This window comes from Aquarana catesbeiana, linkage group LG04 (assembly GCF_042186555.1).
Source record: "Aquarana catesbeiana isolate 2022-GZ linkage group LG04, ASM4218655v1, whole genome shotgun sequence".
NCBI lineage: Eukaryota > Metazoa > Chordata > Amphibia > Anura > Ranidae > Aquarana > Aquarana catesbeiana.
This window is the reverse complement of record NC_133327.1, coordinates 589610747-589627244: the sequence shown is the minus strand read 5'-3', so window position 1 is coordinate 589627244 and position 16498 is coordinate 589610747. Positions and strand designations below refer to the sequence as shown.

Genomic DNA, 16498 nt, shown 5'->3' with positions numbered 1-16498 from the left:
GATTGAAGACCGGGCTCCTCCGCTATAGCAAAAGAGCGGCAAAAGAGCAGAAGATAGCAGAGGAGCCCGGCAGAAGACCCGGAGAGCGCGGAGAAGAACCGGAGAGACCCCCGAAGTCGGAAGAAGACCCCCGGAGCTGTCTAATAAATTACTTTAAAAATCTGTGTAGTGTTTTTTTTTAATTGACACTTTTTCCCTAGGTGAATGGGTAGGGGTACGATGTACCCCATACTCATTCACATAGGGTGGGGGGCCGGGATCTGGGGGCCCCCTTATTAAAGGGGGCTCCCGGATTCCGATAAGCCCCCGCCCGCAGACCCCGACAACCAACGGCCAGGGTTGTCGGGAAGAGGCCCTTGTCCTCATCAACATGGGACAAGGTGCTTTGGGGTAGGGGGCCGCAGCGCGCCCCCTCCCCCAAGGCACCAACCCCCCATGTTGAGGGCATGCGGCCTGGTACGGTTCAGGAGGGGGGGGCGCTCGCTCGTCCCCACCCCATTCCTGTCCGGCCGGGCTGCGTGCTCGGATAAGGGTCTGGTATGGATTGGGGGCGACCCCCCACGCCGTTTTTTTCGGCGTAGGGGGTTCCCCTCAAGGTCCATACCAGACCCAAGGGCCTGGTATGCTCTTGGAGGGGGAACCCATGCCGGTTTTTTATTTAAAATTTGGCGCGGAGTTCCCCCTCAAGAACATCTGAGCACAAGTCGCGTGCCGAAGTCGGATCATGCAAGACGGCAATCCGACTTTGATCCGACTTCAGTGATAGTCAATAGGCTGAAGTAGGATCAAAGTCGGACCAAAGTAGTACAGGGAGCATTTCTAAAGTCGGAACGACTTGTGCCGGACCAGTTAGGACGGCTCCCATAGGGAAACATTAAATTTCACACGTCATGCGACATGAGCTCCCAATGTCGGAGCGTTTGTCGGACCAGTGTGAACCCAGCCTTAGGAATACCATCAATTAGTCCAACCAAAATTCAGAAACAGTGGAAACAGGAATCGAATAATCTATTGATCACAACAGGGCAAAGGCCTAGGGTGCTCATGTAGCTCAAATCATTATTTGAGAGGGTCAGGTCAGCTGGAGAAAGTACATGTTGCTGATGTCAATGCTAAAGCCAATTCTTTTTCCATGAACTGGTTATTTCCAGAAGCAGCCTGGGCCTGCTATCAAGCTCCTAAACAAATGCTCATTTTTTCAAGCCTTAGCAAAACACTATAATAGTTTAAGAGGGTGTCCTTGTACATATTCATTCACTTGCTGAAAAGGCCATCTCATTTCCCTTCCTCTGTCCCCTCCCTACTAGTCTTTCTTATAAGCAGCCAGCCGGGCAGCACGCCACTAGTGACACTGGTCATGGTACACACCTAATGGTCTGACCTCCTTTCCCTACTAATTGCATTACATGGCCAGCTGGCTCCAGCAAGAACTTGTCTATTTGATTGAAGAATTTCTGCTGTCGAATAGTCACGGCTGCTGCTCTTACAAAGTATCTTGAGCCTAACAACCTCATTGTTTCCCTGACAGTGTGCCCATCCTAAAATCGAAGTTTTATTTGTAAATTAACCGAGAAACTTCCTGCCAGACCAGCGGTGCCTGGAGACTAATAATGTGCTCCTTTCATTCCCTTTCACTCTTACTGTATCACTGCCAATTTGTTTTTCTGCTGCCGGCCAGCCCCGGGCTATAAAAGCCTGGTAAGACATAAGTGCAATTATAGTCCTAGAGTTAAATGAATTGGACAAATCCAATAGCACAGCCCTGTCCCCACTTTACAAACCCCTACAGCAGAGAGATTAGCTGCTAAAAATCTAATCTGGAAATAGCTAACAAATTTCTGCAGCAGAGGCGCAAGAGTTCACGATGGGGCTACATCAAGGTCTCTGCATGGAGAAAGGTTCTGCCTCAAACATGGCCAAATATCAAATAAGCCAAGGCTATTTTTCCTACTTCTTTAAGAACATCATTTCAGAGCGGTTAGCTGCAATTTAGTTAGGATAGCAGGGCAGATTGTAAGAAGCTGTTAGTCTGATTGATTTTTTATTCTAGCAGAGACATCCTGATAAAAAATGCTTCTTGCTAATGAATACAAATCTCTGAGCTGAAAAAGGTACAATCTGAGTCATGGTTCCTTGAGTGGGGAACCTTCCTTCAAAACAGAGGCATCCAGTACTCTTTAAATGGCATGCTTTGAAGGTGGTCAAAAACATGACTGGATTTATCTAGCCAGCTTTATACCACAGCTAAAAGTAATTTTACTTCAACCAAGGGAGGTTCTGATGGTAAAAAGTGCCTCAGCTGGGAAGTCAACGCACAATCCCAGCTCATCAGTTCACACTGAACATGACACTTTCCAGCAGAAGAACACAGGGTCAATAATACTGCACAGAGACACAGCTTAAAGGGGCACTTCTTCAGGTTATCTAATAGTTATTCATAGGAAATGAGGTAACCATGACAGCCAATAACGAAAATTACCAAATGTGGCAAACTCCAGGTACTGACTGAAGAAGTAAAAAAGATTGAAATGTTTCAGAAATGCCATTTATATAATGATATAGTGTGAATGACAGTTATATGAGGCTGTGTATGTCCAGCTTTGCGTTTATGCACACACACACACACACACACACATACACACACATATATATATATATATATATATATATACACACACTCTTGCTTACCTTTTTGGTGAGAGAATCATCAGAGACAGACAACATCCGTGTAGACACATGGAAAATCACTTCAACAGTAGAGGTAGCATAGTACGGTGCAGTTTGTCCAGTGCTTCCATTTCTCTGTAGACCACCCATAAATCCACAGTGTGTGGAAAGGTCAACCTGAACAGTAAGAAAAAAGTAAAGTAAAAAAGCAAGCTAATACTTGGTAACTGTTGTGAGTTCACCTCTACTCTGCCTGACTATGTTTTGCCTCAATGCATAAAATTTGTCATATAACTTGTAAATATAAATCATTGTTTGACAGTCATAAGTCTGCAATCATAAACCGCTAAGAGAAACAAACTGGCACTATAACTTGCCTATATCGTAGATTAATATGTTATATACTCAGGTGGCATACATTTTCTCTTAATGCCTCTTTCTAGCTGGGAGAAACTGGGTATATGAGAAGGATGCCAACTTCTGAAACAGAGGGCCTCATGTTAATCTCAAGACAACCTAGGAGCAGCATGTCTGAACACATACAGTGTCTTGAAAAAGTATTCACACCCCTTGAAATTTTCCACATTTTGTCTTCTTACAACCAAACGTAAATGTATTTTATTGGGATTTTATGCAATAGACCAACACAAACTGGCATATACAGTGCATTGCAAAAGTATTCACCCCCCCCCCCCCCCATTTTTTGTGCTTTGTTGCCTCAGAACCTGGAATTAACATGGATTGTTTGAGGATTTGCATCATTTGATTTACAGAACATGCCCACAACTTTGAAGATGTTTTTTTTTTTTTTTTTATTGTGAAGCAAACAACAAATAGGACAAAATAACAGAAAAAGTAAATGTGCATAACTATTCACCACCCTAAAGTCAATACTTTGTAGAGCCACCTTTTGCAGCTATCACAGCTTCAAGTCGCTTTAGATAAGTCTCTATGAGCTTGCCACATCTTACCACTGGGATTTTTGCTCATTCCTCCATGCAAAACTGCTCCAGCTCCTTCAAGTTGGATGGTTTGCGCTTGTGAACAGCAATCTTTAAGTCTGACCACAGATTTTCTATTGGATTAAGGTCTGCGCTTTGACTAGGCCATTCCAACACATTTACATGTTTCCCTTTAAACCACTTAAGTGTTGCTTTAGCAGTGTGTTTGGGGTCATTGTTCTGCTGGAAGGTGAACCTCCATCCTAGCCTCAAATCACACACAGAGTGGTACAGGTTTTGCTCAAGAATATCCCTGTATTTAGCACCATCCATCTTTCCCTCAACTCTGACCAGTTTCCCAGTCCCGACTGCTGAAAAACATCCTAACAGCATGATGCTGCCACCACCATGTTTCACTGTGGGGATGGTGTTCTTTGGGTGATGTGTTGGGTTTGCGCCAGACATAGTATTTTCTTTGATGGGCAAAAAGTTCAATTTTAGTCTCATCAGAGTAGAGCACCTTCCTCCATACATTTTGGGAGTCTCCCACATGCCTTTTCACAAACTCAAAACGTGCCATTTTGTTTTTTGCTGAAAGTAATGTCTTTCTTCTGGCAACTCTGCCATAAAGCCCAACTCTATGGAGCGTACGGCTTATTGTCGTGCTATGTACAGATACTCCAGTCTCTGCTGTGGAACTCTGCAGCTCCTCCGGGGTTACCTTAGATCTCTGTGCTGCCTCTCTGATTAATGCCCTCCTTTCCCGGTCCGTGTGTTTTGGTGCGCGTCCCTCTCTTGGCAGGTTTGCTGTTGTGCCATGTTCTTTCCATTTGGTTATGATAGATTTGATGGTGCTCCTAGGGATCATCAAAGATTTGGATATTTTTTTTATAACTTAACCCTGACTTGTACTTCTCAACAACATTGTCCCTTACTTGGAGAGTTCCTTGGTCTTCATGGCAGTGTTTGGTTAGTGGTGCCTCTTACTTAGGTGTTGCAGCCTCTGGGGCCTTTCAAAAAGGTGTGTATATGTAATGACAGATCATGTGACACTTATGCCCTATACACACGGTCGGATTTTCCGACGGAAAAAGTGCGATCGGATTGTGTTGTCAGAAATTCCGATTGTGTGTGGGCTCCATTGGACTTTTTCCGTTGGAATTTCCGACACACTAAGTTTGAGAGCAGGCTATAACATTTTCCGACAACAAAATCCGATCAGTTAAATTCCGATCGTGTGTACACAAATCCGACGCACAAAGTTCCACGCATACTCAGAATAAATTAACAGACGAAAGCTATGGGCTACTGCCCCATTTATAGTCCCGACGTACATGTTTTACGTCAACGCGTTCAGAACAATCGGATTTTCCGACAACTTGGTGCGACCGTGTGTATGCAAGACAAGTTTGAGCCAACATCCGTCAGAAAAAATCCATGGATTTTGTTGTCGGAATGTCCGATCAATGTCCGACCCTGTGTACAGGGCATTAGATTGCACACAGGTGGACATCATTTCACTATTTATGTGACTTCTGAAGGTAATTGGTTCCACCAGAGCTTTTTACGGGCTTCATAACAAAAGGGGTGAATACATATAAGCACATGCCAATCAGTTTTTTATTTCTGAAAAATAGTTTTATGTACAGTGGGGACGAAAAGTATTCAGACCCCCTTAAATTTTACACTCTTTGTTATATTACAGCCATTTGCTAAAATCATTTAAATCCATTTTTTTTCCTCATTACACACAGCACCCCATATTGACAGAAAAACACAGAATTGTTGACATTTTTTCAGATTTATTAAAAAAGAAAAACTGAAATATCACATGGTCATAAGTAACTCAGGTGCTGTCCATTTCTTCTGATCATCCTTGAGATGGTTCTACACCTTTGAGTCCAGCTGTGTTTGATTATTCTGATTGGACTTGATTAGGAAAAATTAGGAAAGCCACACACCTGTCTATATAAGACCTTACAGCTCACAGTGCATGTCAGAGCAAATGAGAATCATGAGGTCAAAGGAACTGCCTGAAGAGCTCAGAGACAGAATTGTGGCAAGGCACAGATCTGGCCAAGGTTACAAAAAAAATTCTGCTGCACTTAAGGTTCCTAAGGGCACAGTGGCCTCCATAATCCTTACATGGAAGACGTTTGGGATGACCAGAACCCTTCCTAGAGCTGGCCGTCCGGCCAAATTGAGCTATCGGGGGAGAAGAGCTTTGGTGAGAGAGGTAAAGAAGAACTCAAAGATCGCTGTGGCTGAGCTCCAATGATGCAGTCGGGAGAAAGTTGTAGAAGGTCAACCATCACTGCAGCCCTCCACCAGTCGGGGCTTCATGGCAGAGTGGCCCGACGGAAACCTCTCCTCAGTGCAAGACACATGAAAGCCCACATGGAGTTTGCTAAAAAACGCCTGAAGGACTCCAAGATGGTGAGAAATAAGATTCTCTGGTCTGATGAGACCTAGATAGAACTTTTTGACCTTAATTCTAAGTGGTACATGTGGAGAAAACCAGGCACTGCTCATCACCTGTCCAATACAGTCCCAACAGTGAAGCATGGTGGTGGCAGCATAATGCTGCGGGGGTGTTTTTCAGCTGCAGGGAAAGGACGACTGGTTGCAATCGAGGGAAAGATGAATGCGGCCAAGTACAGGGATATCCTGGACGAAAACCTTCTCCAGAGTGCTCAGGACCTCAGACTGGGCTGAAGGTTTACCTTCCAACAAGACAATGACACTAAGCACACAGCTAAAATAACAAAGGAGTGGCTTCACAACAACTCAGTGACTGTTCTTGAATGGCCCAGGCAGAGCCCTGACTTAAACCCAATTGAGCATCTCTGGAGAGACCTAAAAATGGCTGTCCACTGTTTACCATCCAACCTGACAGAACTGGAGAGGATCTGCAAGGAGAAATGGCAGAGGATCCCCAAATCCAGGTGTGAAAAACTTGTTGCATCTTTCCCAAAAAGACTCATGGCTGTATTAGATCAAAGGGGTGCTTCTACTAAATACTGAGCAAAGGGTCTGAATACTTAGGACCATGTGATATTTCAGTTTTTCCTTTTTAATAAATCTGCAAAAATGTCAACAATTCTGTGTTTTTCTGTCAATATGGGGTGCTGTGTGTACATTAATGAGGAAAAAAAATGAACTTAAAGGATTTTAGCAAATGGCTGCAATATAACAAAGAGTGAAAAATGTAAGGGGGTCTGAATACTTTCCGTCCCCACTGTATATATTTTTCTAATTTTACTTCACCGATTTAGATTATTGTGTTCTGATCCATCACATATAATTCAGAATAAAAAAAACATTGAACTAAAGGCTGTAATGTAACAAAATAGGTAAAAAGCCAAGGGGGGTGAATACTTTTGCAAGGCACTGTAATTGTGAAGTGGAAGGAAAATGATGAATGGTTTTCAAATTTTTTTTATAAATATCTGAAAAGTGTGGCGTGCATGTGTATTCAGCCCCCTTTACTCCGATACCCCTAACTAAAATATAGTGGAATCAATTGCCTTCAGAAGTCACCTAATTAGTAAATAGAGTCCACCTGTGTGTAATTTAATTTCAGTATAAATACAGCTGTTCTGTGAAACTCTCAGAGGTTTGTTAGAGAACCTTAGTGAACAAACAGCATCATGAAGGCCAAGGAACACACCAGACAAGATTAAGGATAAAGCTGTGGACAAATTTAAAGTAGGGTTAGGTTATTAAAAAAAATCCCAAGCTTTGAACATCTCACAGAGCACTGTTCAATTCATCATCCAAAAATGGAAAGAGTATGGCACAACTGCAAACCTACCAAGACACGGCCGTCCACCTAAACTGACAGGCCAGGCAAGGAGAGCATTAATAGGAGAAGCAGCCAAGAGGCCCACGGTAACTCTGAAGGAGCTGCAATGATCCACAGCTCAGGTGGGAGGATCTGTCCACAAGACAACTATTAGTCGTGCACTCCACAAATCCTGCCTCTATGGAGGAGTGGCAAGACGAAAGCCATTGTTGAAAGAAACAATGGCTTATCTTGGTTAGTGGCCTTCTGCTGCTAAAGCCTAATGAATGGACAAAGAGCCACAGTACCTTTTTTGAGTTGTCTGCCTATAAACATAGGGGGAAAAAAGTTCCACACTGGGAAGCGGGAGGAAGGAAGCACATACCCCACAGAGTAAACCACCTTTATCTTTTAGCAGTTAAAAGATTCAATGATGGATTGGATAAATTCAAGAGTAAAGCAGTTTATATGACCTTGTATGTGTTTTCATTTTAAACAGAATATACTGTAACTACTAAACTATTTTAAAATGCTTTGGGAAACACACGCATATTATTAGAGCTGCACGATTAATCGTTAAGAATCGTTATCACAATTTTTTTCCCATTGCATTGCGATTCCTTCTATGCAGAGAATTCTCTCTGCTCTGCTAAAGCCCACAGCCTTCAAAAGAAAGGAAAAAAACTAGGCAGTCTCCCAAGAATCACAACATTCTTTAGCAGTTGAACGAAGTATAAATATTGTAACAATTTTTCCTTTAGATCAAAGGAATACACATTGGTGTGAAAATGAGGGAAATTAACCACTTAAACCTTTTCCTAATATTTGTTGGTTGCAAGATATATATATATATATATATATATTGGTGGTAACAGGTGCCCATGTATTCATCCCCTAGTCACTACATCTCTAGGGGATCCCTCTAAAGGTTTAATTCACACCTGAGCGTATCGATGTACTGGCAATTTTTTTGAGATTTTTTTGCAGCTTTTTACAAGCTTTTTTAAAGTGTTTTAGAAGCGTATAACAAGCGTTTCACAGCTTTAGGTGCTTTTGATTAGCCAATAGAAACACTAAGGAGAAGAGAGGGAGAGGAAATTAGGGGTGGAGAGCTGCTGCTTGAGCAGAAAACGAGTGACAACACGCTCGTAAAACGCTCAAGTCAGGCGTTTCTATTGAGGTCTAAAAACGCTTGTAATCTGCCAAAAAGAATCTCATGTATTTTTGAGCTTCAGGTATTTTGCTTCAGGCGACAGAACTCTCAGATGTGAACAGGGGCAAATGAATTTAATAGGATTTGGCTTGTTGAGCATTTTAGAGCTACAAGCTTCAAGTAGAAAATCGCTCAGGTGTGAACGGGGGGGGGTTAATCGGAGGTGTTGCAGCAGTGGGGAGATTTAGACATCCGACAGACCTGAAGTTGCAGATACTGAAGTCTCCAAAGGCTCCTTTCATGTAGCAGGAGAATGATGGATGGGGATGGACTGACCAGATGTGCTAACAACAATTATTATAAATGCATTTTTAAAAATATATATTAAACTCCCAAAGTGTCAGTCTCCCATGTAACTTCAGTAGAGGATTTCTTTTGAATCAACTGGTGGTGCGGATAGCAGAAAAGGTAAGTATTTACTCCCAAACAAGTACAATTGGGATTGTTTTGGTTCCAACTAAAAAATTATATTTGGTCTCTAACATAATCAGAACAAAAGATTTAAGCCACACACCACAAATTTACTCACGGATGCAGAAAAAAAACTGATAAGGTTTAAAACGGAATTAAAGTCAAAACCAAAAATGTAATATATTACACCTACCCAATCATTAGATGCGGTGGCTGCATTTGTTTTTTTTTTTTTTTAGGCTTGTTCCCTCTGTTTTCCCCTGGTGATCTGGCCAGTAACACACCTCCTGTATTAGCGCGCCTCCACTCTGGATGAAGGAGCGCAGGGGTACAGCAGCATTGTTAAAGTGGAGTTCCACCCATAAAATGTACTTTACATAGTTCAACTACAATTACCCTTAGCAACGACATTTGGAAAATCTTTTTTTTTTTTTTTTTTTTACTCACTCCTTCAGCACTGTTGCTGAGGGGTCCCCTGTATTTTGCCACTTCCTCTCCGCAGCAATTGATGTCATTTGCCTCGGCACCAGTGTTTGCTCATGCTCTTGGGAGATGTGTGTCATCCTTTCCCAGGAGTCAGTGGGCAGTGCCAAGGGCTAGCATTGCGTTATTTAGAAACCGGAAATGATGTGAGCAAAGGCTTCCGGGTTTGGGTGCGTGTCTTCTGCTTATCTTGGTTGCCATCACAACGGGGTGGGCACTTCTGACGATGCCGCCTGTCGTGATGGCAAGCTGAGACTTTTACTGCTCTGCGAGGTGTGTATACTGCGCATGAACGGGCGGTGCATGCTGGTTATTCAGCAGCACCGTATCCCGGAACTTTATCCTTGTGGGCTTCGCCTGCCCACAAGCAAGATGGGGACGCACAACAAGGAGGAATATAAGGTTCGTTTTTAGATAAAAGATTAACTATAGCGGCGCAATTTATCAGACCGAGTGCCACATTATAATCCTATCATAACAGATGGATTTAAAAAAAAATAGTACATAAATAAATTAAAGATGATGCAAGCATCCCTGTCAATAGTAAATGATTTGTCTCAACCCTGTAATTGTTACATCTGCAGGACAGCTTGTTCTGTTGAAAAACAGCAGAGTTTCTTGTCAGATCACCAGGTGAAAATAAAGGCACAAAAGCCTATAAAGGAAAATGAATGCAGGCACCACATGTTGACAAGACTTTTATATTATTTGTGAGCAAAAACGATAGATTCATCTCAGTTACCTCCCACCCAAGTCCTGCTACAAAATCTTCATATGCCTTGCTTCCTGTGCTGTTAGACAGTATGGAGCACTTGTCTTCCTGTCCTTCGGCGATGTAAAACACAGCAATCTTGTGGGTTTCCCGACTGTAAAAAAAAAAAAGTAATCTCATTTAAAGTGTTTAACATACATATACTGTATAAATCATACATTTTAATTGCCATAAATGGGATCACAAACTCCAAATAACACTTTAAAAGACAATTGCGCGGTCATGCAACACTGTACCCATATGAAATTTTTATCATTTTTTCACACAAATAGAGATTTCTTTTGGTGGTATTTAATCACCACTGGGTTTTTTTTTTTTTTTTGCTAAACAAGTGAAAAATAAAAAAACACCTTTTCATAGTTTGTTATAAAATTGTGCAAACAGGTAATTTTTCTCCTTCACTGATGTGCGCTGATGAGGCTGAACTGATAGGTGACACTGATGAGAAGGCACTGATGGACACCGATTGGTGGCACTGTTGGGACTGCACAGATAATCAGTGCCCTGATTATCAGTGTACATGTCCTTTTACAGAAGCCAGCATGAGGAAAGGAAAGCAGATAACTGGCTTGTGTTTACATCCGTGATCAGCTGTCACTGGGCACAGCTGACCACATGGTAAATGGCTGCGGTGATTGGCCCTTTAACCCAATCTGTGATTACAGAGCACGCTGCCCGATCGCTGCAGGGGGGCGCGGACAGCGTGATCAAGGGAGGACCTTCATAGACACCTTCCCACCAAGTAAGCACGCGCTGTAGCTGTCTTTGCTATAGCATGGGTGGAAAGGGGTTAAAGGTGTTGTGACGGCAGAAGGGTTTTTTATCTTAATGCATTCTATGGGCTAACTTTACTGCTTCTTTTTATCAGATTTGGCAGGCTGCCCAGAGGAGGGGAGAAGTCTCTTCACAGAAGTTTTCAGGCAACTTGTATTGACTTCTATTACAGAAGTCAATTGCAAGTGCACTGATATCGGCCTTTTTTATCAGCACAATCAGCCGATGCCGATTAAGTAAAAAACACCAAAAATGGGCCGATATATTGGTCGACCTCTAGCCTCCTGTCACCCCTATCCATTTGCCCTGCAGCGGCCTGTAGTTCCTACACAAGCTAGTGACCGATAAGAGTGCATGACAAGGTGGACAGATTAATGTAGAATAAGAAGCTACTCCAGACTGAGAGGCAACAAAGAGAACAAGGAAAATAAATGGGAAAAGTAGCAATATTAAAACCAAGCAAAGCTTCGTTAAAACACAAGCAAAGCAAAAAAAAAAAGCTAATGATCAAGAAATACATTAGATAATACTGTCAATGAAAATTACACGTTACAAAAATCAGGATCAGAGATATATGCAGCTGACATTATAAGAAAATCTTGATGTTTCCTTTAAAAGGTATGCTTGTTCACAACAATGTCCAACTTCTGAGCCTGCCTACTGGTTCCTTAAAACAGAACTAAATTCTTAATATTAAAGTGGAATTCCAGCTTACCCCTAACTAGCCATTGTCAGAGCACTCTCTCCTCTCACCCTGCAGCTGCCACTGGCTGACACAGGGGAGCACGGGACGAACCCAGTGTCATTAAATCCACCATCTTTAAAACTTTCAGTAAATGGTGTATTACATGCTGTTCATACACACAGTCACTATGAGATTTATTTTCTGTATTCTGCAAAAAAACTGGTTGATCCTGCTGTTCTCTATCTCCCACTTCTGTCCAAGTCCCCAATTCAGCTAGGGATTTTGCAGAGCAGTGTTGGCAGCTCTGCACATGCTCAGTTTTCAGTGAAGTTCTATGCTAAGCATTTTCTCCCTATCACTTTTGAGCAGCCCATGTTACTATGGCGTCACACATGTGGGCGTATACACAGTGGTAAATGACAGCCCACTCCCACCCTCCTCCTCTGTGCTCACTAAACAGCTAAACACAATGGGGGTGGGATATTACAGGTAGATTAATGGATGCTTCACCTCCCTCTTATTCTAAGACACAGACTAGAGGGGCGTGACACAGCCTGTGACTGGCAGAAATCTGCCCAGACCATGTTATTGCCAAAAAATGCTAAAGATTTGATTTCAAATATATATTTGTATGACAATTTAAAACAGTTTATTGATATTTATTTTTACTCTGTATTCCAAAAGCAGTTTCTTTTTTAATTTTGAACATGTGACCAGCAGCAGATGACTATAAGCTCCTCCTGCTTATGTTTACCTGCAAACTAGCTGGATCATGTGACAGCTGTAAATCGATAAGGAAACTACTTGAGTTAAACTTTTTTTTTTTTTTTTTTTATACATTCCTCCAGTTGCTTCCTCTTTTCTGGCCTAAGCCAACATGATGCCATTTATCCCAGGAGTCTTCATGGGCATTTTTTTTCTTTCATAAGGAGTAGGGGTTTTTCTCAGCTAAGCACACCCTCTTGCCTGCATGCCTGAGCTAAGGGCAGATGGATTAAAGTAGTAAATTCTACATGAATTATCTTCCCTTACTCTAGCCATGGCTAGAACTGCATGGAGACATGGATGGGCGGGCGAGTTTTCTTTGAATATTAAAAATGAATTAAACAGTGTTTTCAGTTTGTGGTGCTCAGATACAGTTAAAGCAGTATTAAACTCAAAAGCAAACATTTATTATATTGCAGCGTGCCAATTCTTAGGTGCGATGACTGCATTTGTTTTTTTGGGCTTCCTTTCCTTTATTTTCACCTGGTAATCTGGCCAGTAATTCTGCTGTTTTTCAACAGAACAAGAAGCGCTGCAAATGTAGAAGTTAGATGGTTTAGGACAAACTATCACTGACAGGGGTGCTTATAATGATCAGCTTTTATTAATTTATGTACAACCTTTAACCTAAAAGGAAAATAAAACTGTTGCTGTAACTGCTTAAAAAGTGTTAGCTTGAGTTTGAGTTACTTCCAAGGGTGTTCCTGTTGCTCCTTCACCCACAGTGTAGCCTCCCAAGTACAGGGGGGTACAGGTCTAAAAAAAAGAAAACAAATGCAGCCACCACATCTAATGATTGGTAAGCTGCAATACATTAGATTTTTGGTTTTGAGTTTAGGAAAGTTGTTCCTGGATCTAAAGCAGGGCTAAGCTTTTACAGAAGTTATTTGTACATAGCTTCACTTGCTTATTAGCTCTGAATTTATGAAAGTTTTTTACATTTTCAGTTCTCATTCAAGGTAATCTCTGCTCATTCATTTGATTACATATTCAGTTGAATTGGTCCGATTTTCTTTGAAAAAAACCCTATAATTACAACGAGGTTACTTGACAGCTGCTATAAGCAAAGGCTGTTTCCATATCAAGTCAATGTGCTGTTCTATGTCTGTCTGGTCGACTTTAAGGCACCGCCAAGCCAAAGATGTGCCACATATAAAACTTGCATCTTTATAAAGACTGATGGTTATAGCAAGCACAGCAGGAGACTCATTCAATAATTGCTCCATGGGCTTATTTCTTCATCTAACCAATGTAAATCTATAAATTCCTGACGTTAGCCTACCTCAATAGTCCTCCAATTAAATTATCACAGGGATTCTCTTCACCTAATTCAATTTCTCCCCTTGCAGTATTAATCAACATCTCTACTTAACAACAGCGTGCTTTGGGTCTCCTGGGACCTTAACATCTCTACAGAATATGGGTCTGAGAAATAATTTGTTGTACAAAAGCAAGACGATCATGGATTAACCAATGGTATTTGATCTGTACTATCACTGTATTTTGGTAGTATATGTGCAGCAGGCAGAGCAGTAACATTTTTAGTAGGGATCGACCGATATCGTTTTTTCTATGCCAATACCGATATTTCGGCCACCTCTCAGGCAGATAGCCTATACTGTGTGCCAATATTCTATACATTAAAAAAATAAAAAAATTTTTACACCTCAAACCCCTCCTCTGCACTGGAAAGTATTCAAAACGTCAAGATCAGCTTTAAGATGCCAGTAATCCGGGAAGTGATGTCATGACATCGCTTCTGGGTTGGGTTACTAGATCCAAGACCCGAACAAAGCATCAACTCCGTTCGGGTCTTCGGCCAGCTGGCGGATGTGCCGGCTGGTTGCTTGGGCCTCCTGGTGGGATGGGAGAGCCCAGCGAGCGTCGGCGGGAAAGGGGGGGAGACGTCCCATCCCGCTGCTTGTAATAACAGCCGAGCGGCTGCTGAGCCGCATTGGTTGTTATTACAATAAACCAGACCGTCCGCTCTAAAGAACGGTACTGGGGTGATGCCTGCAGCTGCATGCTTGACGCAATATTGGTAATATCGGGTTTGTGACCGATACTGCAAAAAGAGTGACTTTCGGCCACCTCTTAAATCGGTTGTACTCTAATTTTTAGCAGCAGTAATGTGGAAATCACACATCTCTGAAATAGTAGCTGTTAATCTACTAAATTCTCTGCAAGAACGTCAGCATTATTGTGCCCTTATAACATGGAAAAATGGAGAACCAACAAAGCTGCATTTTTTTAAAACTGAAAAAATTCACAAATACTGTTCCCTCTCCAAATACTGTTAATCTTCAAATATACCATAAGACAGAAGATTAAACCTACAGTGCCCTGAAAAAGTATTTATACCCCTTAAAATTTTCCACATTTTGTCACGTTACAACCAAAAACGTAAATGTATTTTATTGGGATTTTATGTGATAGATCAACACAAAGTGGCACATAATTGTGAAGTGGAAGGAAAATGATGAATGGTTTTCAACATTTTTTACAAATAAATATGTGAAAAGCGTGGCGTGCATTTGTATTCAGCCCCCTTTATTTTGATACCCCTAAAATCTAGTGGACCTTATTGCCTTAATAAGTCATCTAATAAGTAAATAGAGTCCACCTGTGTGTAATTTCATCTCAGTATAAATACAGCTGTTCTGTGAAGCACTGAGAGGTTTGTTAGAGAACCTTAGTGAACAAACAGCATCATGAAGGCCAAGGAACACACCAGACAGGTCAGGGATACAGTTGTGGAGAGTTTTAAAGCAGGGTTAGGTTATAAAAAAATATCCCGAGCTTTGAACATCTCACGGAGCACTGTTCAATCCATCATCCAAAAATGGAAAGAGTATGGCACAACTGCAAACCTACCAAGACATGGCTGTCCACCTAAAATGACAGGCTGGGCAAGGAGAGCATTAATCAGAGAAGAAGCCAAGAAGTCCATGGTAACTCTGGAGGGGCTGCAGAGATCCACAGCTCAGGTGGGAGAATCTGTCCACAGGGCAACTATTAGTCGTGCACTCCACAAATCTGGCCTTTATGGAAGAGTGACAAGAAGAAAGCCATTGTTGAAAGAAAGTCATAAGAAGTCCCGTTTGCAGTTTGCGAGAAGCCAAGTGGGGGACACAGCAAACACGTGGAAGAAGGTGCTCTGGTCAGATAAGACCAAAATTGAACTTTTTGGCCAAAAAGCAAAATTCTATGTGTGGCGGAAAACAAACACTGCACATCACCCTGAACACACCATCCCCACCCTGAAACATGGTGGTGGCAGCATCATATTGTGGGGGTGCTTTTCTTCAGCAGGGACAGTGAAGCTGGTCAGAGTTGATGGGAAGATGGATGGAGCCAAATGCAGGGCAATCTTAGAAGAAAACCCGTTAGAGCCTGCAAAAGACTTGAAACTGGGTGCAGAGGTTCACCTTCCAGCAGGACAACGATCCTAAACATACAGCCAGAGTTACAATGGATGGTTACAATTCCATGTGTTATGCCCTGTTCACACGGTCGGACATTGATTGGACATTCCGACAACAAAATCCATGGATTTTTTCTGACGGATGTTGGCTCAAACTTGTTTTGCATACACACGGTCACACAAAGTTGTCAGAAAATCCGATCGTTCTAAACGCGGTGACATAAAACACATACGTCAGGACTATAAATGGGGCACTAGCCAATAGCTTTCGTCTCTTAATTTATTCTGAGCATGCGTGGCACTTTGTGCGTCAGATTTGTGTACACACGATCAGAATTTCCGACAACGGATTTTGTTGTCGGAAAATTTTATAGCAAAACTATAATTTTATAGCAAACTTTGTGTGCCGGAAATTCCGATATAAAATGTGTGATGGAGCCCACACACGGTCGGAATTTCCGACAACAAGGTCCTATCACACATTTTTCGTCGGAAAATCCGACAGTGTGTACAGGGCATTAGAATGGCACAGTCAAAGTCCAGACCTAAATCCAATGGAGAATCTGTGGAAAGATTTGA

The 16498-nt window shown here is 42.0% G+C and overlaps 1 protein-coding gene across 4 annotated transcripts in view; it reads right to left on the bottom strand.

Moving 5' to 3' along the window:
- RALGAPA2 (Ral GTPase activating protein catalytic subunit alpha 2) overlaps window positions 1-16498 on the bottom strand; it is a 604731-nt gene that overhangs the window by 237340 nt on the left and 350893 nt on the right. For all 4 annotated transcript variants that reach the window (XM_073628147.1, XM_073628145.1, XM_073628148.1 and 1 more), the window contains 2 exons: window positions 10242-10365; window positions 2689-2844 (listed from right to left, as the gene is read on the bottom strand). In XM_073628147.1, the coding sequence (XP_073484248.1) occupies window positions 2689-2844; window positions 10242-10365 (280 nt within the window). The remainder of the gene's footprint in view (window positions 1-2688; window positions 2845-10241; window positions 10366-16498) is intronic.